Source organism: Entelurus aequoreus, linkage group LG09 (assembly GCF_033978785.1).
Source record: "Entelurus aequoreus isolate RoL-2023_Sb linkage group LG09, RoL_Eaeq_v1.1, whole genome shotgun sequence".
Lineage (NCBI taxonomy): Eukaryota > Metazoa > Chordata > Actinopteri > Syngnathiformes > Syngnathidae > Entelurus > Entelurus aequoreus.
In genome coordinates, this window is record NC_084739.1 from 38,029,536 (window position 1) to 38,052,980 (window position 23,445).

General features: G+C 41.9%; 1 protein-coding gene across 8 annotated transcripts in view; it reads left to right on the forward strand.

Annotated features, from left to right (window-relative positions):
* Window positions 1-23,445, forward strand: part of LOC133657407 (heparan-alpha-glucosaminide N-acetyltransferase-like) — a 127,439-nt gene that overhangs the window by 50,699 nt on the left and 53,295 nt on the right. For all 8 annotated transcript variants that reach the window (XM_062058704.1, XM_062058703.1, XM_062058701.1 and 5 more), the window contains 4 exons: window positions 5,718-5,839; window positions 11,007-11,125; window positions 15,076-15,145; window positions 15,204-15,264. In XM_062058704.1, the coding sequence (XP_061914688.1) occupies window positions 5,718-5,839; window positions 11,007-11,125; window positions 15,076-15,145; window positions 15,204-15,264 (372 nt within the window). The remainder of the gene's footprint in view (window positions 1-5,717; window positions 5,840-11,006; window positions 11,126-15,075; window positions 15,146-15,203; window positions 15,265-23,445) is intronic.

The following is a 23,445-nucleotide window of genomic DNA, read 5'->3' on the forward strand; positions in this document are numbered from 1 at the left end:
CGACGTTAGCGCTTATAATAATACTATTGCTAATACTTGGTTAAACTTCAGGTCATGAGACATAAATGGAGTATTGTAGGCGGTTTTTGGATGTTTTTTAGAGGGCTTTATGGGCGCAATGGAGTACTCCCATTAGCTGCTTCCCTCAAATGTAATATATGAGTCCTTTTTTAGGGACGGCGTGGCGAAGTTGGTAGAGTGGCTGTGCCAGCAATCGGAGTCTTGCTGGTTACTGGGGTTCATTTCCCACCTTCTACCTTCCTAGTCACGTCCGTTGTGTCCTTGGGCAAGACACTTCACCCTTTGCCTCTGATGGCTGCTGGTTAGCGCCTTGCATGGCAGCTCCCGCCATCAGTGTGTGAATGTGTGTGTGAATGGGTAAATGTGGAAATACTGTCAAAGCGCTTTGAGTACCTTGAAGGTAGAAAAGCGCTATATAAGTACAACCCATTTATCATTTATTTATTTATCATTTTCTCTGACCCAAGTGGAGTAGTTCAAGTACCTCAGGGTCTTGTTCACAAGTGAGGGAAGAGTGGATTGTGAGATCGACAAGCGAATCGGTGCAGCGTATGCAGTGATTCGGATCCTGTATCGGTCCGTCGTGGTGAAGAAAAAGCTAAGCCGAAAGGCAAATCTCTCAACTTACCATCCCTATGCTCAACTATGGTCATGAAGTTTGGGTTATGACCGAAAAGACAAGATCACAGGTACTAGCAGCCAAAATGAGCTTCCTCCGTCTGGTGGCGGGGCTCTCCCTTACAGAGGGTGAGAAGCTCTATCATTCAGGAGAAGCTCAAAGTAAAGCCGCTGCTCCTCCACATCAAGAGGAGCCAGATGAGGTGGTTCGGGCGAATGGTCAGAATGCCCCCTGAACGCCTCCATGGGGACTAGATCTGACCAATCTAAGTCTATGAGCACAAACTGATGAAGCCTACTCGGATGAGCAGCGAAATGTCTTCTAAGACAAACCAAACAGTCCAGTTGCAAACGGTTGAATGCCCTGAGAGGACAATGACATGGATGAATTAGAACATTCATAGACATCTCCCTGGGGAGGTGTTTAGGGTGCGTCCGACCGGTAGGAGACCACGGGAAAAACCCAGGACATGGTTGAGAGACTATGTCTGCCAGCTGGCCTGGGAATGCCTCGGTATCCTCCAGGAAGAACTGGACAAAGTAGCTGGGGAGAGGAAAGTCTGGGCTTCTCTGCTTAGGCTGCTGCCCCCGCGACCCGACTTTGGTTAACCGGAAGAAGATGGATGGATGGATGGATTGCCCCTTAAGTCATCCAGCGGCTATAAAATTATTAAATGATATTGCGATATGTCAGATTCTTTTTCTTTTTTAGAACTGTTGACACATAAACATAGGATGACGAATTCCCTGTCCATCATCTGTCTTTGCAGCGCGATCACCTCCTTTCTTACAGTCGCGTGTGTAACTGCGGCAGTTTGCACGCACTTTTCAGATGTACAAAAAGACCAAAAAAAGTGCCTGCAAAGCAGTTTCAGCCTTGATAAGTCACAATGGGTGTGCTGAGTAGGATTGCAAAGGGGTGGAAAGTTTCCGGTAAATTAAGTTCTGGAAGTTTGGAAATTTTGACAATTTTTTGATAATTCAAAGTTGGACACCGTCCATCTTATTCCGTAGAATAAGATGAGAAGCTTGTAAAACACTAATGTAGGCTGACCATATTCTGAAATCCCAAAAAGAGGACACATATATGCGTGCCAAGGCGGGCAGCACGCCAAGGCCAGGACTAGGTGAAAATTTGCAATGATACTCCAACTTGCTTTATAAATAATATATTTTTTTAAATAAAGCATTTTTTCTCCTCTGTTGACAGCAGTGTTGGCGCTAGGAATTTTCAAAATGGGGTCCCAGGGACCCCATCAAGTCATAAAAATGGGGTCCCACAGTAAATTTTTGGGGTCCCACTTTTTTGTAAGCGTTTTGAAAACAAATGACAAATGTATGCATTATCCTGTTATATCTCACATTCTATATTGTGTTTTGGAAAAAGGTTGTCATAAACGTTACTTAATTCATTTAAAAAAATTATACAAAAGAAAACAAATGTGTATACATATGTAAATGTATTCAGTTATAAACATTCATTCACTTTCTTCTTTCCTTCATGGATCTGAACTTTACCGCTGCTGGTAGTTTTTTCTATGTTTTTATTTAATAAGTTGTAGGTGTATTTATTTCAGTATAAAAGTGTAAAAAGTGTTTTGCTTCGGTCATGAAATTACGATAATGGTGTGCAAGTGCATACATACATTTTATATTTAACGCTTAAATCTCTAGAGTCTATATCAACTTCAGATCTATTCCTCATTTCAAAATGTTTTAGTTTTTTTATGTTGTTTTTTTGTTTGTTTGTTTTCCGCCCTTTTTTGTCAAACAAAACTATGTTTTTTATGGCAAACACACAAAATATGCAAAATCTTCCACCAAAAATAGTTTTCAAAGTGGAATATTTGATGTGAAGTAATCGGAACCTTTGATAGGTCAATAATTCATAATAACATTGATTTTGATTCAATATTATGTTTTGAGCAATGACCGTTTGAAAGAAAAAAAAACAGCTCTGTTTTATTAGTCAACATTGCAACTTTTTCTAAATTACATTTCACCTGTAAGCTTTTTTTATTTCACTTTTGTTATGTTTTTGTTTATTTTAATAGTATTTTTAGAATGTGCCCTGGGCTTTTAAAACATTACCGCAAATGGTTAAAAAAAAAATCTGCGTCCTTTCTGATTTCAATGCGTTAAAAAGACACAACAAGTGTGTTAACGCCAACACTGGTTGACAATATAACAAAATAAGTCACACTTATATTCCGTAACATTCACAGTTTTGGAAAAAAGTGCAGAGGTAGAAATATTCAAAATAACCTCTTGTATATAATCTAAACATAAATAATGCCTCAAAACAAGTTAATTAAATTTAAACAAAAAACAGCAGACGAGCTCTCACCCTGCACAGCCGTTTTGTGCTTTGTAGTGTCGATATGGGCTTGTAGATCTTTGGCCCCTTTATTTGTCACAGATACATATGTTCCTGCCTTGCACACAGTGCATTCTGCTTCCCATGTGTCAAGGCCAGGACGAAATCACAAATACTTTTTCCGCAAATCATCCGTGAAGTTGCATTTACGTTTCGGCATTTCTTGTTTTCATGTCTCTCTCCACTCACTAGCTCTCTCGCTCTCTGTCTCTGCCCCTCACTCACGAATGTTTCTGCGTGCGCACACCTTCACAGTTTGTTTTGTTTAACCCCTTCTTAACCCTGGACGTACATTGAAAATACACGCAACCCTAACTCAAAATGCCGGACATTTGAGGCATTTAAAAAACCCCGCCCGGATACCCCGGACAGTCCCGCAAAAGAGGACATGTCCGGGGAAAACAGGACGTAAGGTCAGCCTAACTAATGCAATGCCACACATATATATAAATAGTCAGCTAAACAATTGGAGTAGTCTTTGAAAATATTTTACTGATGGACAAATGAATAGAAATAGGCTAGATGAATAAATGAACACTCAATCAGCATGCTAAATCAAACAACCTACATTCCTGTATGACAACAGAATGGCTAGCAGAACACAAGGCAGAGGAAACTACATATTTTGATTTAGTATTTGCTAGTTGAACTTTACAGATCACAAAAAAGGTAAATTCAGATCGCTAACATTGTTAGCATAAATTAATGTGATTTAACGTAGAGAAAATTAGCATCACGGCTAACAGAGAAATATTTTCGGTTCATTATGAGACTGTGGTGGTACATAAACCTAGCTATCTAGAGATATTGGCCCCAAAATCATTTAACAAGTACAGGAACAGCTAGCTAGCTTGAGTGGAAGTCTGCTGGAGTAGTCTATAGTCATACAGTAACAAGCAATCACACCTCTATTAAACTTAAATACCATAGATCAAAAATATTTACCCCAGTAATATCATCAAAACCTGACTGGATGAAGTCCTTGGGCTCAAATACTAGTGTTGCCTCAATAGCCCTGCTGTAGTGTGTAGCATGCTGGGAATTATCTGTGCATGTGATGGAAGAATGCACTGCACATGTGATGGAGGAATGCTCTGTGCAGGGTTGAAATTCAACTGAATTTCCATTAAATCAGGTTGTTTTAGATAATAATCATGCTGCAAGATCTAGCATGTTGCATTTAATGTTTATTCCCATTAATTTCCCATTAATTCCCGTTAATTCCCATTAATTCCCATGGAAAGTTTCCAACTTTGAATATTCCCGGAATTTTGCAACCCTAGTGCTAAGTGATCATATTTGCATCTTCTTCCAGTTTTGTGGGCGTTTTAATAATAAGCATATATTATGTGCTTTAGATGTCCTGTGTTTTGTGTTGAACCCAGCACACAATTGCATGAAGACAGACACGCAAAATGTATTCCTCACTTCAGAGACGCAATCTTCTGTGCACAAGTTTAGTAGATCAGCTTTGCTTGTGCTATCAATTTTGGATGTGTTTTAGTACACAAAACCTTTAGTATATCAGGCCTTATGTGTCCCATATACATAGTCACACATGTCATTGGAATATTACAGTATATCTCAGCACTTTGGACATAACTGAGTGTGCTTCTTCCCCGAATTATTTCACTTTTGCACTCCTCCAAAAAATATGTGTATGATGTGAATTTAAGGAGCTACATTACCTCCAAAATGGCTGAGGTATTGATAAGCTTATACTTTAAAACTTAGGTGTTTTTTATTTATCAATGTGCAGTTGATTACTGTGCTTTAAATTATGCTGGAAATTACCTGTATCCTTCAGAACACAGGTGGTGATCTGGCTTGCCGCATCATTTTGTATGGCCCGTGAAAGCCTGGGAATAATCTGTGTCAATAAAGTACTTCATCTTTCTTAGTACATGTATTAGGTCTTTCACTTTTGACAGAACAATTGCATGTACTGCATGCAATTACATATATTTTCAATTTGTTTTATTATCTGATCATGCAACAATTTTTGTACGATCATATATTCCAAACATTTTGTGACGATCTGTCACATCATGTTCTCGTTATGCTTCCTTAGCTTATTTCCTGTGTAGCGCTCTTATTTTTAGTTCCTTTTCCTGCTTGTCTCCCTGAGCGCTCTCTACCCTCACCTGCTGCTGATTGGCAGCCTGGCCACACCTAGTCGTGATTGTCAATCAGGCTGCTTTTTATGCCTGCCTCGCCCTCCAGTCAGGGCTCGAGGATTGTTAAATGTTGCTAACTCAGTTTGCTGTAGGCTGCTTATGTTTTCTTGCACTTTCCTGCTGCACCTCCTTGTGAGAAGTAAAAGACTCTTACCTGTACGGCTCCTGCATTTTGGGGTCACAACTACCACAGCCATGCGAGTACCTGACATATTTATTTGTTAGAATGAATATAAATGCTTAAATATCTGCTAAACAGTTGACTTATGAAATCAAAGCAAGTTATTCATCAATTTGTATATTAAAAAATTAAATATAATTATATTATTGTTATTGTGTAACATCATCATATGGCTTATTATACATTTCTATTCAAATGCATTTTCTGTTACAAGCGGCTCTCTGAGGGCAGCGATAAATGCAAAGAGGCCCTCCATGAAAACAAGTTTGATGATGTTATATCTCACCATCATCATCATCATCATGTGCAATTTTGGCATAATGTCCCTGCTTTCACTTTTCAGTGTATGTACCAGCGTCTGATCCAAGTGAAAGCCAACCACAAAAACGTATCTGCAGTCATCAGCACCAAGTTCACTCTGAGCATGCGAGTAGAATCGCACAAGGGCATCGAAACTCTTTGCAGGTAAATATGTTTAAATACCACAACTCCATTCTAAACCAGCTTATTTGTTTGCACAGTTCCAAATGAACTCTGCCTGAGATGCCTGAGACACCAGAGGAGTGTTAGGTTATTTACAGGACTGGGGGAGTCCTTCTGGCTTACTGGAGCTGAGTAATGGCCTTTTTAAAGGGATTTTGACCAGAAGCCTTTTGGGGTTAATCACAACTGACATTCTAATATGGATGAAATAGGTTATTAAACTGTCATGTCCAAATCAAACCTCGCAGGACAGGACAGTTGTCACAAAGAAACTGTCCTGGCGGATAAGACGACCCGTCATTTGGGGGTCACCCATAAACATGGTGGCAGGGAGATCAGGTGTCGCATAATAAGTAAGCCCTTTTAGAGGTATGGACTTGGGCTTCCTTGATCAATATAGAGGTCTCTAACCTGTCTATACTGCTATTGATTCCTTTTACCCTTTACAAAAAAGATTCCGTGTGGTAGCCAACATGTCATCCCAATACTGGATCAATGTATGGGAGCATGTAATGCATGTTTTGGGGAGATAATAAATGGTTGCACTGATGGTTGATGGGCACCAGGTGGCAGTCGTGCACTTCACACACAAAACAAACAGTGGGTGACATATTAAAAGAGGCAAACAGTTGTATTTATATAAAGGCTATTTTCCACATATGTCACCAACTATCAGTACCCATAAAGTCCAGATGACCCCAATTTCACTAACAAGTTTTCTTGATGTATTTTTTAATCCTGAAAATTAATCTGGAGCCATTTCCCATATTATCAATTAGTTTTTTGGTAGATATCTAACTGTACTTGGAAGGTCCTCTTTCCATTGCCAGACTCGATATGCCGCCCCCTCTTAGTGTGACCTCATCGAAAGAACTGCAGCCCATTTCCTCGCATAGTCAGTGTGGATAAAAGCATATAAGATATTTTGATCACTTAATTCAATGGTCTGCAACTTGCAGGTCTGGAGCCACATGACGGCCCGTACGTTTGACACCCCTGCTTTGGAGCCACATGAGGCTCTAGAGCAGGGGTGTCAAACGTACGGGCCAGATCAGGCCCGCAAACAGGTTTTATACGGCCCGCGGGATGAGTTTGCTAAGTATAAAAATGAGCCGAAATCTTTGAATGATAGAAACTGCTGTTCTAAATGTTTCCACTAGATGTCGCAATAGCAATTCTTTGTATCTTTGTAGATTATGCTACATGTGTAAAAAAAATAAACCACATGATGTTAGTGCACCAGTTGAGGAAAATGAGCAAACTACATAAATAACATCCTGTAATTTGATTTTGATATAATTTTCTTATCTTGATAGATTGAAAATTAACACCAATGAGTTGACTGATGAACATTGTCACATAATGTATTCAGAAAGTATAAATAACGACAAATAAAGATAGAATACTATTAACCGCAACATGTAAGTGTAAAAAAAACAACAACATTATGATTTGTACATTTTTAGAATGTGCTTGTTCTATTTTTAAACAAAGAAAACAATCTGAAGTATCGTGCCGTGATTTTACCAGTCTGGCCCACTTGGGAGCAGATTTTTCTCCATGTGGCCCCCGATCTAAAATGAGTTTGACACCTCTGCTCTGGAGCCTGCTAGTTGTAGCTCCCTCAGATTTTTTTAAAATCCCGGAGTGAGAAATTTGCATTTTTAAAAAGACTTCTTTAAATTCCCACTGACTGTGAATGCACACAGGCTGACTCCTAAGGCGCAAGGAAGGCAAGTAAAAGAGACTATGTGTTCAGTTCAGCTTCTCGAGTGTGCAGCCCTTTGGGTAAGCTAACCATAAATACTGTACTTGCCAAAAGAGACAATGGAAAATAATTTAATTTCACTTATACAGTTAGCGTTTCCTGTAAAATAAAACGAAAAAAGATGAAGACTTTTAAAAGTTTATTAGCTGTGTTACTTTTTGCGGCTCTATACTATTTTTCTTCAGTGGGATATGCTGCAATATGGCTTTATAATTGTGTCTTAATGTTGAGGTCGCAAATGTGTCTCTTTTTTTTTTTAAATGTCTCTTTTGAAGTTTGTCCCTGATTACTTCAAATTGTATGTGGATAACATTATAAGTTAAGCATCTTGAGGAATACATCAGTAGAAGAGGATGCAAAATAGAATACTTACATTCCTTTTATTTCGTTTTTCGGTCTGCTCTTCTTTCTCTGTTTTCCCTCAGGTCTTTCTCCCCTGGAGGGTGCCACTGATTTTGGAGATCACATGTTGCTTAAGTCTTTTAAAAATTGTTTCCATTCAAATTCAGACCAAAAGCCTTCTTCGAAGTTAGAATCATCTTGCTTGGTCCGTCCCATTTTGCGTGAGTCAGTTTGACTAGAGAGGTCCATACTTTCCTCATATTCCCATTATTTGGAAACCTATGCAGGTTGACCCCTTATTTAGTTGTATAGCTACAAAATGCAAAAATGCATCTGGCACATAATTGATAATTTATTCGAATTATGTGCAAAATTGACATGATTTGGGATGAAGATACTACTATAATACATATAGGGCCTGACCTATTACAGGTTTACGTGTATTGAAACACATGCAAACTTGATAGCACACGCAAAGCTGATCTACTAAAGTTGTGCACAGAGGATTGTGTCAGTTAAGTAAGCAAAATAAGGAGCACATCTATTTAGCGTGTCTGTCTTCAATGATATGCAGAATATTTGCTGATGATCAGAACACCCACATTTCTGTGAGGAGAAAATGTGAATATAATTGTTTAGCACACGCAATGTGATTTATCAAGACCAAAAGTCAACTGCGTGAGCTGTTTTAGCGTCTTTATTTGTTATGTCAAGAAAGGAATGTGCAAACTGGCAGTTGCGCAGAAATAGCTGTGAGAAAGAAAACGATCGTGCCATACTTGTGCCATCTATGTGTCATACTTGATCATTTCGCGATATTGCCATATTTTTGCTGAAAGGATTTAGTATAGAACAACGACGATAAAGTTCGCAACTTTTGGTCGCTGATAAAAAAAGCCTTGCCTATACCGGAAGTAGCGTGACGTAACAGGAGGTAGGATTCCTCACAATTGCCCGTTGTTTACAATGGAGCGAGAGAGATTCGGACCGAGAAAGCGATGATTACCCCATTAATTTGAGCGAGGATGAAAGATTCGTGGATGAGGAACGTTAGAGTGAAAAACTAGAGAGGCAGTGCAGGGTGTATCTTTTTTCGCTCTGACCGTAACTTAGGTACAAGGTCTCATTGGATTCCACACACTCTCCTTTTTCTATTGTGGATCACGGATTTGTATTTTAAACCACCTCGGATACTATATCCTCTTGAAAATGAGAGTCGAGAACGCGAAATGGACATTCACAGTGACTTTTATCTCCACGACAATACATCAGCGAAGCCCTTTAGTTACTGAGCTAATGTGATAGCATCGTGCTTATATGCAGATAGAAACAAAATAAATAAATCCCTGACTGGAAAGATAGACAGAAGATCAACAATACTATTAAACCATGGACATGTAGCTACACGGTTAATAATTCTCAGCCTGGCAAAGCTTAACAATGCTGTTGCTAACGACGCTGAAGCTAACTTAGCAACTTAGCAACCGGACTTCACAGAGCTATGATAAAAACATTAGCGCTCCACCTACGCCAGCCAGCCCTCATCTGCTCATCAACACCCGTGCTCACCTGCGTTCCAGCGATCAACGGCGCGACGAAGGACTTCACCCGATCATCCGTGCGGTTGGCGGCTAGCATCGGCTAGGCGTCTGCTATCCAAGTAAGTACTCCTTGTTGTGTTGCTACAGCCAGCCGCTAATACACTGATCCCACCTACAACTTTCTTCTTTGCAATCTCCATTGTTCATTAAACAAATTGCAAAAGATTCACCAACACAGATGTCCAGAATACTGTGGAATTGTTCGATGAAAACAGAGCAGTTTTATGGTGACACATTGGGTACGAATACTTCCGTTGCCGTCGTGACGTCACGCGCATACGCATCATACATAGACGTTTCCAACCGGAAGTTTAGCGGGAAATTTAAAATTGCACTTTATAAGTTAACCCGGCCGCATTGGCATGTGTTGCAATGTTAAGATGTCATCATTGATATATAAACTATCAGACTGCGTGGTCGGTAGTAGTGGGTTTCAGTAGGCCTTTAAGAGGCTGATAAAAGCAACAATAAATTGATGCGTTTTGGTGTTTGCAGACATTTTCTTTTTTTAATGACGTTCGTTTTTTTCATATACGTACACTATATGAAAACTTCTTGCGATATGCATTTTCTTACCACTGGAGCACACATTCGCAGTTAATGCTAGTATCTCTCATGAGCGCACCTTCAGCGCGCTAAAAAAGTGGGTTCCCTTGTAGATGATGCACTGCAGGACTCCTTCTAAGATGCCCAGAAAAAAGTGGTACATGTCTGCTGCGCTTTTCAAAACATAGCAGTCTGAGATCGACTTTATTTTAACCCATACTTCCCCCGCGTCCACCTTTTTCCCACATTTTACGGGGCCACGTAAATGGTGACCCATCAGCATTCCTGTGTTGTTACCCTGTACAATGTGTGTCTGCTCTTGAATGGGTCTGTGCTAAAACTAAAATGTTGTCATACTTGCGCAATGACAATGAAAATCCTTTCCTTCCTTCCAAAACAAACCAGGTAGAAGCAGGATAACATGAATGTGCAGTAAATAAGTGTCTTCATGGTGAAAGCCGCGTAGCACACGCAAAAAACTCATTTAAATAGGACGTTAAATAGTTCTGCACTAGTTATCAATAGTCTTGGCAGATCACATGAAACACGATTGTATGCACACAATGTTTAACACGTGTTATGTGGATCTTAGCAGATCGGGCCCTTAGTACGCAATATGAAATTGCCTCAAGTCTTCTTCCAGTGACGTCAGGAGGCTGGTGCAGGCCCGTCCACATTTTTGAGCTGCAGTTGGTGTTAAAATATGCTGAAACTCATTTGAAAACAAGCCTAAAATCACACTGTGTCTATCTTAGGGGGACCTGTAGACATCATTTTTAGGTCCAGAACTGTGAAATAAGTGCCAATGTTGTCAGCATTAGATGGACCCTTTAAAGTACTGCAGTTACATTTGACGTGCTCTTCTTTCAATATTTCACTTGTTTGCATGCAGATGGAGTGAGACATATGAGGAGGGCGGTCACTACTGCATTTGGATCGGAAAGTCAGTTAACGGCAACAATGTCTCCTGCATTCCCTTTGTGGATAGAAGACCAAACAATTCCTACACACGTAAGTGTCCCACACAAATGTTTCCTGTTGAATATTGCCAAAACTGTAGCTGGTTCTATGATTTTAAACAACCAAACCCCACCTCCAGTCTGAACCTGATTTACTTTCAAATAGGTCTCCTCCATCTCCTGGGATATTCAATGTATTGATCACATAAAACATGCTTACGTAAAAAGGGATGAAAGAAATGTGTTTGCTTGTTTTGAAGGCAAGACTCTGGCTAATACATTAGGGACTGTGGAAGGTAGAGGACATAATGGGATTTTGAAAGCGTCTTTGTCCATAATGCACAACCTACTTAACAATATTGCAGATTATGTTGTGGATTGGATATTTAAGGCCGAGGAGCCATTATCCTAGCAGATATACGGTCAGTGGGACTGCAACCCCTCACGGTATGATGAGCTTCCATTAGCTTCACACACTGGTGATTACAGAAACTCCCCACAGGACACGCTCAGCTTAAGTAAAGGTCTGGTCAGCAGCTGAAGCCATGCTCGGGAATTTACAATTTTACTTCCGCATCCGGCATTGATTGGCCAAGTGTGTGAGGTCATTTGTTAGGTGTGGTCAAGCTTCTACTGACCTAATGTTAATACTTTACTTCATTGTGCATCCAAACCACAACTTGGAGTTAAATACCGACTGCTATTAAGTGTCTGACTCAGGTATTGATGAACTTAATCAAGTTGCTTTGAAGTGCTTCTATTTATCCTGCATTCATCCTGACAGCGCCTACTGCAAAGATGCCTTTCACTTTCGTGCGCTGAGGGCTTTATGATCGTTTTTTAGATGACTTTCCAGACTAGGTGATGAAGTGACCACTCTTGAGTTCAGAGTGGATGTCAGAGCGGCTTCAAATGGCTTCTTTTTGTTTGTTTTTCCAGCAAAAGCAAACACGGCGCCCTCTGCCTCGCTTTGACGCACTCTCATATCTGCTGAGCCTGTTTGGTAGGCTTTTATAGCGTCATTTGCAGCTGTAAAATACATCACTGACATTTGAATGCTGTAGATGATGATTTTTATTATAGGATTAAGTAAGGTTAAGGTTAATGTTTATTTACTAAAATAGCACAATGTTAAAGAAGCCACTACTGCCCCAAAGTCCTGTACTGATTAAGAAAACAAAGGTAAAAGTAAAAAAAAACATAAAATAATAATTACAAAAATCACAATGTTGTACAGAACATTCTATTTATAAAACACAGCTAAACAAACCAATAAAAAATATGATAATAACTAAATAAGCACAACACATACTGTACACAACAAAATAAGCACTATGAATAAAATGAGATAAGGAATAACCATTAAAATATTTTAAAAAAAAAGTATAAATAACAGTATAAAAATGTCAGTATGTCCAGCTCAGCTTGTGTTAAACGCCAGCACAAAAGTGTTTTTAAAGAAGATTTAGAAATCTCGAGTGATGTAAAAATAAAGAAGATTTAAAAGTCTCGAGAGATGTACATTTAGCAAAGTTCTTATGTCTCTGTTAACTGCTGTGTCATGCACTGTCTTGGGATAAAGGGTAATAGAAACATTTTAACCTTTAATAAACAAGAAACCTCGAGATATGGGTAACCAAATTCTGTACTTTTATATCGTTGGTATACCGAACAAAAATATAAACGCATAATTATTGCACAGGTGTTTCTTAGGCTGCCCACAATAAAAGGCCAACCAGAAATGTGCAGTTTTGTTTTACTGGGGTCTAGGGGGGTCAGAAAAGCAGTCAGTATCTGGTGTGACCACCATTTGCCTCACGCAGTGCAACACATCTCTTTCGCATATGTCCAGTGAGCATGCTGTCCAACTGGGACGTTTTCAGCTTCCAGGTATTGTGTACAGATCCTTGCAACATGGGGCCGTGCCTTGTCATACTGCAACATGAGGTGATGGTCTCAGGTGAATGGCGCAACAATGGGCCTCAGGATCTCCTCACAGTATCTCTGTGCATTCAAAATGCCATCAATAAAATGCACTTGTGTTTGTTGTCCATAACATACGCCTGCCCATACCATAATCCCATCCCCACCATGGGCCACTCAATTCACAACGTTGACATCAGCAACAGCTCTCCCACACAACGCCACACACACTGTCTGCCGTCTGCCCTGAACAGTGTAAACCGGCATTAATCCACGAAGAGAACACCTCTCCAACGTGTCAGACGCAATCCATTGTGAGCATTTGCCCACTCAGGTCGGTTACGATGACAAACTGCAGTCAGTCAGCTCGAGACCCCGATGAGGACGACGAGCATGCAGATGAGCCTCTCTGAGACGGTTTCTCATAGTTTATGCTGAAATTATTTGGTTATGCAAACCAATTGTTTCAGCAGCTGTCCGGGTGGCTGATCTCAGACGATCATGCAGTAGCACCTGCTGGATGTGGAGATCCTGGGCTGGTGTTGTTACATGTGGTCTGCGGTTGTGAGGCCGGTTGGATGTACTGCCAAATTCTCTGAAACGCCTTTTGGAGATGGTTGATGGTAGAGAAATGAACATTCAATTCACGGGCAACAGCATGCCAACTGCACTATCTATCAAAACTTGCGACATCTGTGGCATTGTGCTATGTGATAAAACTGCACATTTCAGTATGGCCTTTTTTGTGGGCAGCCTAAGGCACACCTGTGCAATAACCGTGCTGTTTAATCAGCATCTTGATATGCCACACCTGGGAGGTGGGATGGATTATCTTGGCAAAGAAGATATGCTCACTAACGCAGGTTTAGACAGATTTGTTATCAACAACTGAGAGGAATAGGTATTTTGTGTATATAGTAAAAGTTTTAGAGTCTTTGAGTTCAATTAATGAAAAATGGGAGCAAAAACAAAAGTGTTGTGTTTATATTTTTGTTCAGTGTGCCCAATACCTATTCATGTTAAATCAAACGACACCATATTTCAATACTTTTGCATGTGCAACTCATCTGGTTACAGACTCTGCACCAGCTCAATACTTGGTAGGCAAATAGACATATGCATAGCGGACTGCCTCTTCTAGACAAGATAATATTGCAATTTACCATGCCAACAAAGCCAGAATGCCTCATAGAAAGTGCGCAAAAGTAAGATTCCGCTTTTCAAAATGCTCTAGCTCGATGCTAATTTACATTGGATTAGCATTGGAGATTTTACATGGTGATTTCAACGCCTCCAAATTGGTAAAGAAAACTACAACTAAGATGCACGTTACAGTCAAACAACTGGTGTGTAATAGATACACTACTTAGAGTATAAACACTTTGTAGGGCGCAACAAAAGACTGGCATATTCAACTTAAAGATAGAGACTACTTCCTGTCCCTGTCGATGGCAACACACCTTGCACAAACTTACGGTAAATGATTGCACACTTGCAAATGAGACTCCGAAGTCTTAGAAAAAAAGATACAACAACTGGACAGCACAGGTTTTATTATCAGCTCAGTGTTAAATGTTAAATACAAAGTAAGATTTTATTATTAACAAATTAACATTTAGTACCACATATACCCACACAAAAGTACCAACATTTGGAACCGTTGAGTAATTGGTACCATACTGGTTCAAATGTGAAAGGTTTTTGTGGCCCTAAACACTTTTATGACACATAAGATACTAATCAAATTGAACGCCCCAAGGCTCTAATCTGCGGACCCTGGTTAGATCCCTGGGCAGTGTGAAGGTGGTGTATCTTCTACTACCAATATGTTTATAGATACATAGATAGTGTTTTATTTGTGAATGACAATAATGAACGTTTAGGTTCTTGTTTGTCACATACTTTTGACACTTATTGACAAGATGCTTGGGAGTCAGGACTGTTTTGTTATCATTTTGGGCATGTCAAATATGTGATATGAACATTTATAAAGTACTGTATGAGCAACGATGTCAGATCAGTATTATTGTTGCTCACACCAATGTAGTAAACTTTTGTCTTTTTGATTGTGTTATGCAGCTATCCTGGTCGCTGCTCTCTCCCTGTCTATAACCGCTCTCCTATTTGTTGTGACACCATATGCATACAGGTATGTACGTCATTTTCATGTTTTTTTCCCCTGAAGTGATCGTCTCTTATTGTCACAGAAAATGGCGTACATCGAAGTTTATGAAGACCATTTGCTGCCAAATACCCCAGTACTCGCTTGTGAGTAAAATATTTTCATCGTAATATTATATTTTGAGCACAAAAAGTTAGATCTCCTTCCAACATTCACACTGCGTTGTTTGGTTTGACCAAATGGTGCATGGTTAAATTTCCCAGGGCCTGCAGTCATCAAGCTGCTAATAGACACTAATAGGAAAATTGATACAAATGTTAGCAGAGCCAATTGTGCAGCAGGTTGACATGTAGGCATTCAGACAATCATCATGGTTTATGGCGAGAGCTGTTATGCATTTCTGGGTAAGCATGAATGGCTCCTCTCATTCTGGCAAGTAAGAGGTCCCAGTCTTGCACATGGTGTGTGGATGGTGTGTAGATCCATCACTGACTTATTAGTGTTGCTGTCTTCCTGCTCTGGTGCTTTAAAGTGCTGTATGGAGGCCGACGACTCCAACTTAAGGGCAACATAAGAGAGTGCTGCTCTCATACATAGACTTTGGAGATAAAATATTAACGTTACTTGAAGAAAGGGAGGGGAGATATGGCCTAAAATTAATATTGCGATAATGATAATTATCATTATATAATTTGTTTGTGTATAAATGATAATACAACTATTTCAAAACAGGTCACAAAGGCTCCTAATTTGGCCATTGACATACAGTATGCAGTAACAACTAACAACTGTACACAACAAATTCAGCTCGTGTTAAACGCCAGCGCAAAAGTGTTTTTAAAGAAGATTTAAAAGTCTTGAGTGATGTAAAAATAAAGAATATTTCAAAGTCTCGAGAGATGTACATCTAGCAGAGTTCTCATGTCTCTGTTAACTGCTGTGTCATGCACTGTCTTGGGAAAAAGTAATATAAACATTTTAACTTTTAATAGACAAGAAACCTCGAGATATGGGAAACCAAATTCTGTAATTTTATATCGTTGGTAAACGGAACAAAAATATAAACGCATGATTATTGCACAGGTTGTGCCTTAGGCTGGCCACGATAAAAAGCCACCCAGAAATGTGCAGTTTTGTTTTATTGGGGTTTAGGGAGGTCAGAAAAGCAGTCAGTATCTGGTGCGACCACCATTTGCCTCACGCAGTGCAACACATCTCCGTCTCATAGAGTTGATCAGGTTGTTGGTTGTGGCCTATAGAATGTTGGTCCACTCTTCAATGGCTGTGCCAAGTTTCTGGATATTGGCAGGAACTAGAACATGCTGTCGTATACGCCGATCCACTGCATCCCACACATGCTCAATGGGTAACATGTCTGGTGAGCATGCTGGCCTCGTTTTCAGCTTCCAGGAATTGTGTACAGATCCTTGCAACATGGGGCCGTGCATTTCCGTGCTGCAACATGAGGTGATGGTCTCAGGTGAATGGCACAACAATGGGCCTCAGGATCTCCTCATGGTATCTCTGTGCATTCAAAATGCCATCAATAAAATGCACTTATATTCGTTGTCCGTAACATACGCCTGCCCATACCGTAATCCCACCACCACCATGGGCCACTCAATTCACAACATTGACATCAGCAACAGCTCTCCCACACAACGCCACACACACTGTCTGCCATCTGCCCTGAACAGATGCAGTAACATATTGCATTACTGCATCATTTACGGTTGTATTATTTTGTCTGAAATGTTATTAATCTACTTGTTGAGTTACTTGTTAATAGTTGATAGTTAAAGTACTTAATCTACTATTGATATTTTGTTACTTTCTGTTTTAAAATGGTTCTATCTACACCTCTGTTAAAATGTAATGAACACTTTTCTTCTGTTATTCAACGTGTTTGGGGTGAAACTACAAATTTGGGTATCGATTCAATACCAAGTAGTTACAGGAGCAGTCTTGGCTATTTCAATGCTGATACCAACACCAAAAATATGCAAGATAATTGAATGATTACATTATAATCATCACTATTATAATCAGACAAAAACACGGGCAGTGTAACAATATCAATTGAATATTAAAGTTATTTCTTTACGGTATATCATTTTATTACCTACATTCATACTGAAGTCAAAATTGTTGAAAATGGTTTAACTAAAATAATTAATAACTATTGGGTCTTATTTCTTGAGTTTGTACACAATAACAAAAATGACAAAAATAACAACTATTTTGTTATAATGAAAAATACAAATCTAATCACAGTATTATCCACCATATACTGATACTGTACTTGGTATCATTACTGTCAATATTTTTACATCGGTCCGCCTATTATTTTTACATTCTAGAGTTCTCGCTTAGTGGTTAGCATTACTTCTTGTATCTTACAGTGTGTAGTGTAGCATGTTTAGCTATTCCTCATCCTCCAGTGTTAAAGGGGAACTGCACTTTTTTTGAAATTCCTAGGGGCCCGCAGAGACGGATGCAAAAAATTATCATGGGGCCCAGGCAGAACAGGCGGACGACCCCAGCGCGGGGGTATGGCCGTGGTAACCGGCTGACTAAGATCCAAGTGGGCCGCTTTAAGCCGGTCCACCGTGATTCGTTCAGACCGACCCCTGACATCCAACAGGAAATGCTTGTCTCCGCTCTCCAGGACGCGAAATGGCCCATCGTAAGGAGGCCATTGTCGGGGCAATCAAAAACAAATGCCGCCCTTCGTAAAGGAGCGGGAACATGAGACGCCTTAAGGCCGTATTGGGAAGTTGGGATGGGGGCAAAAAATCTTGGCGGCATAGAAGAGAGCAGCTCGCTGCTCACTGGTGGACCAGGGTGCCATAGTGTTAGGAATAAAGTCACCTGGCACTTGCAAAGACTGGCCATACACCAACTGTCTTCCTCGGGGGCAGTCCGAAACCCCAGCATCACCTCTGCGGAGGTGGCTGACGTCAGAGGTACTGCCTCTGGCCAGCGGGTGGTCCTGTCGACCATCGTGAGGAGGTATGTGCAGCTGCGCAAAGTTGGGAGAGGCCCGACCAGGTCCACGTTGACGGTGCCAGTGGAGCCCTGGTGTGGCAGTGCACTTTTAAGCATTGGTATGCCACGCATGTGGCAGCCCAGTCCCTTACGTCCTTCTTCACTCCACGCCTGACAAATTTTGCAGCTACCAGCCGCTGGGATGGTTTCCTCCCGGGGTGGGAAAGGCCATGGATCGAGTCAAACACGCGCCGCCGCCAAATGGCGGGCACGAGGGGCTGTGTCCGACCCGTAGCGATGTCATAAAGGAGCGTAACACCTGTGCCCTCAAATGGAACCTCAGACAACTGTAGCCTTGTGGCTGCAGCCTTCAGAGCTCGGATGTTTGGGTCGTTGGCTTGGTCAACTGCCATCTGTGCAAAACCGAGACCCACATGGACAGCGCCCGTGACGGCTCGGGAGAGGCAGTCAGCAACAACATTGTTCTTACCAGCAAGATGATGGCTGTCCGTCGTAAACCCGGAGACGTAAGAGAGGTGCTTCTGTTACCAAGCCGACCATGGTTCGGCCGTCTTGGCCATCGCGAAAGTGAGGGGTTTGTGGTCCACAAAAGCTGTGAAATGCCTTTCTTCACGCAGCGAACGGAAATGACGTATGGCCAGATAGAGGCAGAGGAGCTCATGGTCAAACTATATTTATGCTCGCAGGGGCGCAACTGCCTGCTAAAGAAAGCCATAGGTTGCCAAGTGCCAACCACCCACTGCTCATGCAATGCACCTGCAGCATAGTCTAAAGTGTCCGTGGTTATTGCAATTGGAACATCAGGTAATGGGTGCGCCAGCAGTGTAGCATTAGCTAGAGCTGACTTGACCCCCACAAAAGCACTGTGCCGTGCGTCAGACCAGTCCTCCATGTGCTTGGGAGCAGCCCCTTTAAGAGCATCATACAGTGGCTGCATGAGGTCAGCTTCCCGGGCGATGAAACGATGGTAAAAATTTACCATGCCAAGGAACTCCTGAAGCGCCTTAACCGTGAGCGGGTGGGGGAAGTTTGCGATGGCAGCAACCTTTGCTGGAAGGGGAACTGGCCCGCACTTCGTGACGCGATGTCCAAGGAAGTCGATTATAGACACCAAGAACTGGCACTTAGCCGGGTTAACAATGAACCCATGTTGGCTAAGGCGCTGGAAAAGGGTCCTGAGAGGGTTGTATGCTCAGCCTGAGAAGTGCTCGCTACCAGGATGTTGTCCAAGTAGACAAACAGAAACAGCAAGTCACGTAAAACAGAGTCCATCAGCTGCTGGAAAGTCTGTGCGGCGCTCTTAAAGCCAAAAGGCATTGGTAAAAGGCCTAATGGGGTGATGACCGCTGTCTTTGGGATATCAGAGGGGTGGACCGGCACCTGGTGATAGCCCCGGACGAGATCTCCCTTAGAAAAAACTGTTTTCCCAGCCAGGTTGGCGGAAACATTCTGTATGTGGGGGACTGGATAACCATACTTGCCAACCTTGAGACCTCCGATACCGGGAGGTGGGGGGGCGTGGTCGGGGGTTGGGTGGGGGGGGCGGGGTTAAGGGCGTGGTTGATAGGGGAGTAGTATATTTACAGCTAGAATTCACCAACTCAAGTATTTCATATATATATATATATATATATATATATATATATATATATATATATATATATATATATATATATATATATATATATATATATATATATATATGTATGAAAAACTTGACTTTCAGTGAATTCTAGCTATATATATATATATATATATATATATATATATATATATATATATATATATATATATATATATATATATATATATATATATATATATATATATATATATATATATATATATATATTTTAATATACATATAAATAAAATAAATACTTGAATTTCAGTGTTCCGGAGGCAATCCAGTAGATGGCAGTATTGTCCTGTTTAAACTTCTCCGTTCATGACTGAGTATATCATTTCGGCCACCGTGTTCAATGGAGAAGTCTGTTCTACAAAATGTACAGGCAACATAATTACATACCTCTTCCCCTTCGAACTGTCCTGGATGAACTGAAATTCTTGTTTCCATTCGTTTTGGAACTTGCAAGCGTATTTCTTCATCTTGCTCGTCGACGGCGTCGCCATGTCTGTAACTTCCTCGTTCCTCTGCTTCGTCTCCTTGTTGTGTGCGCAGTTGTGCACTCTACTCTCTAAAAGCCGTAGATGTTATGACGTCATTGGGCAGGCAAGCTGTTTATATTGTGGGAAAGCGGACGTGAGAACAGGCTGTCCCTACTCAGGTCCGCATTGAGCTGGAGGGGGCGTGGCCTCCAACTCCGGCTGAATACCGGGAGTTTGTCGGGAGAAAATTTCTGCCGGGAGGTTATCGGGTGAGGCGCTGAATACCGGGAGTCTCCCGGTAAAACCGGGAGGGTTGGCAAGTATGTGGATAACGGTCCGGGGTAGTGGCATCGTTGAGCCTGCGGTAATCACCGCACAGCCACCTCCATGCTTCTCCACTATGTGGAGGGGCGATGCTCACGGGTTGTCTGAATGATCCCGAGGCATTCCATGGTCTCGAATTCGGCTCTAGCGATGAAAAGCTTTGCAGGGTCCAGGCGCCGGGCTTGTGTGTGCACAGGGGGGGCCGTGGTGGCAAAGTGGTGTTCCACATCATGCTTGACAGTAGCTGACGAAAACTTGGGCTGCGCGAGGGTGGGGAATTCAGCGAGGAAAGATGTCCGCGGTGGGTAGCATGTTGGAAAGTCTGATGGAGTCTGTTGCGCTGAGACTGCACTTGTACGAGCAGAACGTAATCGCATCCACCAACCGCCTGTTTTTCACATCCAAAAAAAGCCCGAAAGCACAGAGAAAATATGCACCGATGAGCGGCACCATCACTTTGACAGTCACAAAGTTCCAACTGAAACGCTGTCCACCAAAACACAGCTCCACGTACCGTATACCGTAAGTGCGGATAGGGCTGCCATTAGTCGCTTCCATGGGGAACTATGGGACTCAGATAGCATGTCCAACCTTGATGCTGGCAGGACGCTCCTCTGCGCACCCCTGTCACACAGGAACCGTCGTATGGAGAGGGAGTCCTGGATAAACAGCAGCCTGCCAGTACTGCCGGCGCTCATGGCCACTGCTGAGCGCCGCCGGCCCTGACGTTTCCCGGCGACGGTCCACTGAAACTGCACGGGGACGGCACCGCTTGGCTTTGGTCTCGAAACTTGCATGGAAAAAACAAAGTCCAGAATCCAGTTTCCGCCTGGGGGTGCAGCAGCAGCAGCAGCAGCAGTGAGAGTGGAAGAATCTGCCATAGGCCTTTCTGCCCCAGCCAGATAGAATGTAGCCACATAGGTAGGAATGATGTTCGAAAACCGATTCTCCCGATGCTTCAATAAGAAAAGAACCGATTCCATGGATTCGAATCCCTTTTTGAGAACCGGTTCCCGTTATTGAAGCCACTATACCGTATTTTAGCGACCATAGGGCGCATCGTATTAAAAGGCGCCGTGTCAGTTACGGGTGCTAATTTTGTATTTAACGCATATATAAGGCACAGCATATTTTTGGGCGCAGGCATGGTTAAACATACGCTAGCCTAAAACATACGCTAGCTTAAAACATACGCTAGCTTAAAACATACGTTAGCATGCATGGACGCTGTTTTAAAAAGGCAGCAGGAGCAAAGCTGAGTTCGGTTCTACTTTATTGAAGTATTTATCAATGTACTCACATTATTTTTTGATCAATCCTCATCCACAAATCCATCAAAGTCCTCATCTGCTGTGTCCGAAATGAACAGCTGGGCAAGTTCTCCATCAAAAACGCCAGATTCCCTCTCATCATTTTCAAAGTCAGTCTCGTTGCCGTGGGGCTCCTCGGAAAATATGCCGGCGTTTGCGAAAGCTCGAACAACAGTGCAAGCAGACACGTTAGCTCAAGCATCCACGATCCATTCACAAATTGTAGCGTAACTCGCCAGACGCTGCCTCCCATTTTTCGTGAAGCTGTGTTCGTCTGTCATCCATCGCTCCCATGACACTCACAACTTCACTTTAAACGTCCTGTTTACACCCATGTCCAGCGGTTGGAGTTCCTTCGTCATGCCTTGATGATGACTCCAGACGGAAACTTTTCTTTCGGCAGCGTCTTCACCTTGAATATCACCATAAGTGGCAGTTTCTGTCCATTAGCATAGCAAGCTAGCACAACAGTAAAAGCCTCAGCTTCAGCAGCAATTTTGCAGCAGTCCGAAATGGCAGTGTTGGCTAAAGCAGCCCGCACCTGAGAAGGCAGGAGTCTCAGGAAAAGTTGCACGACGAGGTAACCAGGCCTGTGCTCACCTAAGAGGTCTAGCATTTTGTCCATAAGTTCAGAGGGCTTGCAATCACCAAGCCTCCGCAACGAAAAAAGGCGCCTAGCTCTCTCCGCGTCGGAAAGTTTGAATATCTTTAAGAGGTGAGCCTTCAACGTGAGATACTTGTTCCTCTCAGGTTGACGCGTAAGGGCGCTAACCACTTTGGTCGCCGTTGCACTCCCCAGGCAGGAAACGACATAATAAAACTTTGTGTCGTCTTCTGTGATACCACGCAGTGCGATCTGTGCTTCGGCCTGGGCAAACCATGCAGTCGCGGAAGATTCCCAGAACTCAGGCAGCTTCAGTGAAACTGCATTCGCCGTCATGGTCGATAATATTCACTGAATGCGTTCAGTGATGCGTCGGGGTCACCAGTGTTGCGCTAGTAACGCGAAAGCAAGACAACTTGAAATATCTTTGACACACAAACATGTGCGCCGTTTATTCCACCAAAGCGGCTCAAAATGGCGGTCACAACAAACCTCCACCTTTGGGTAAAACTCTTGACCGTCACTTAAAGGGACCGCACCGAATTACTCACTCTTAACTGCATATATGAATGGTAAACAAGAACAACATTGTTATGTTCACAATAGAACAATGGCAGTGAATAATGACGACAAAGTCAAGTAAACAGGTGTGGTGAATTATGTCCTTAAAGCAACTGCTACAATATTGTCGATATTGTGCAACTCCACTTGAACAAAAACCTGTTTTTTTAAATATAACGTTTATATTTTTCAATTTTTTTGTTCAATTGTGCTGTAACTGTATAATTAAAAACATCCATACAACCTTTTTCTATACCGCTTGTCCTCAATATGGTCATGGGTGAGCTACAGCCTATCAAAGATGCAACATTTACATGTCAGAGATGTTGAAGTGCAATAACAATATCTCACCGTCTCTCACTCACTGATCTCAACAGATCACAAATGTTTTTAATGTGCGGGGGGAAAAC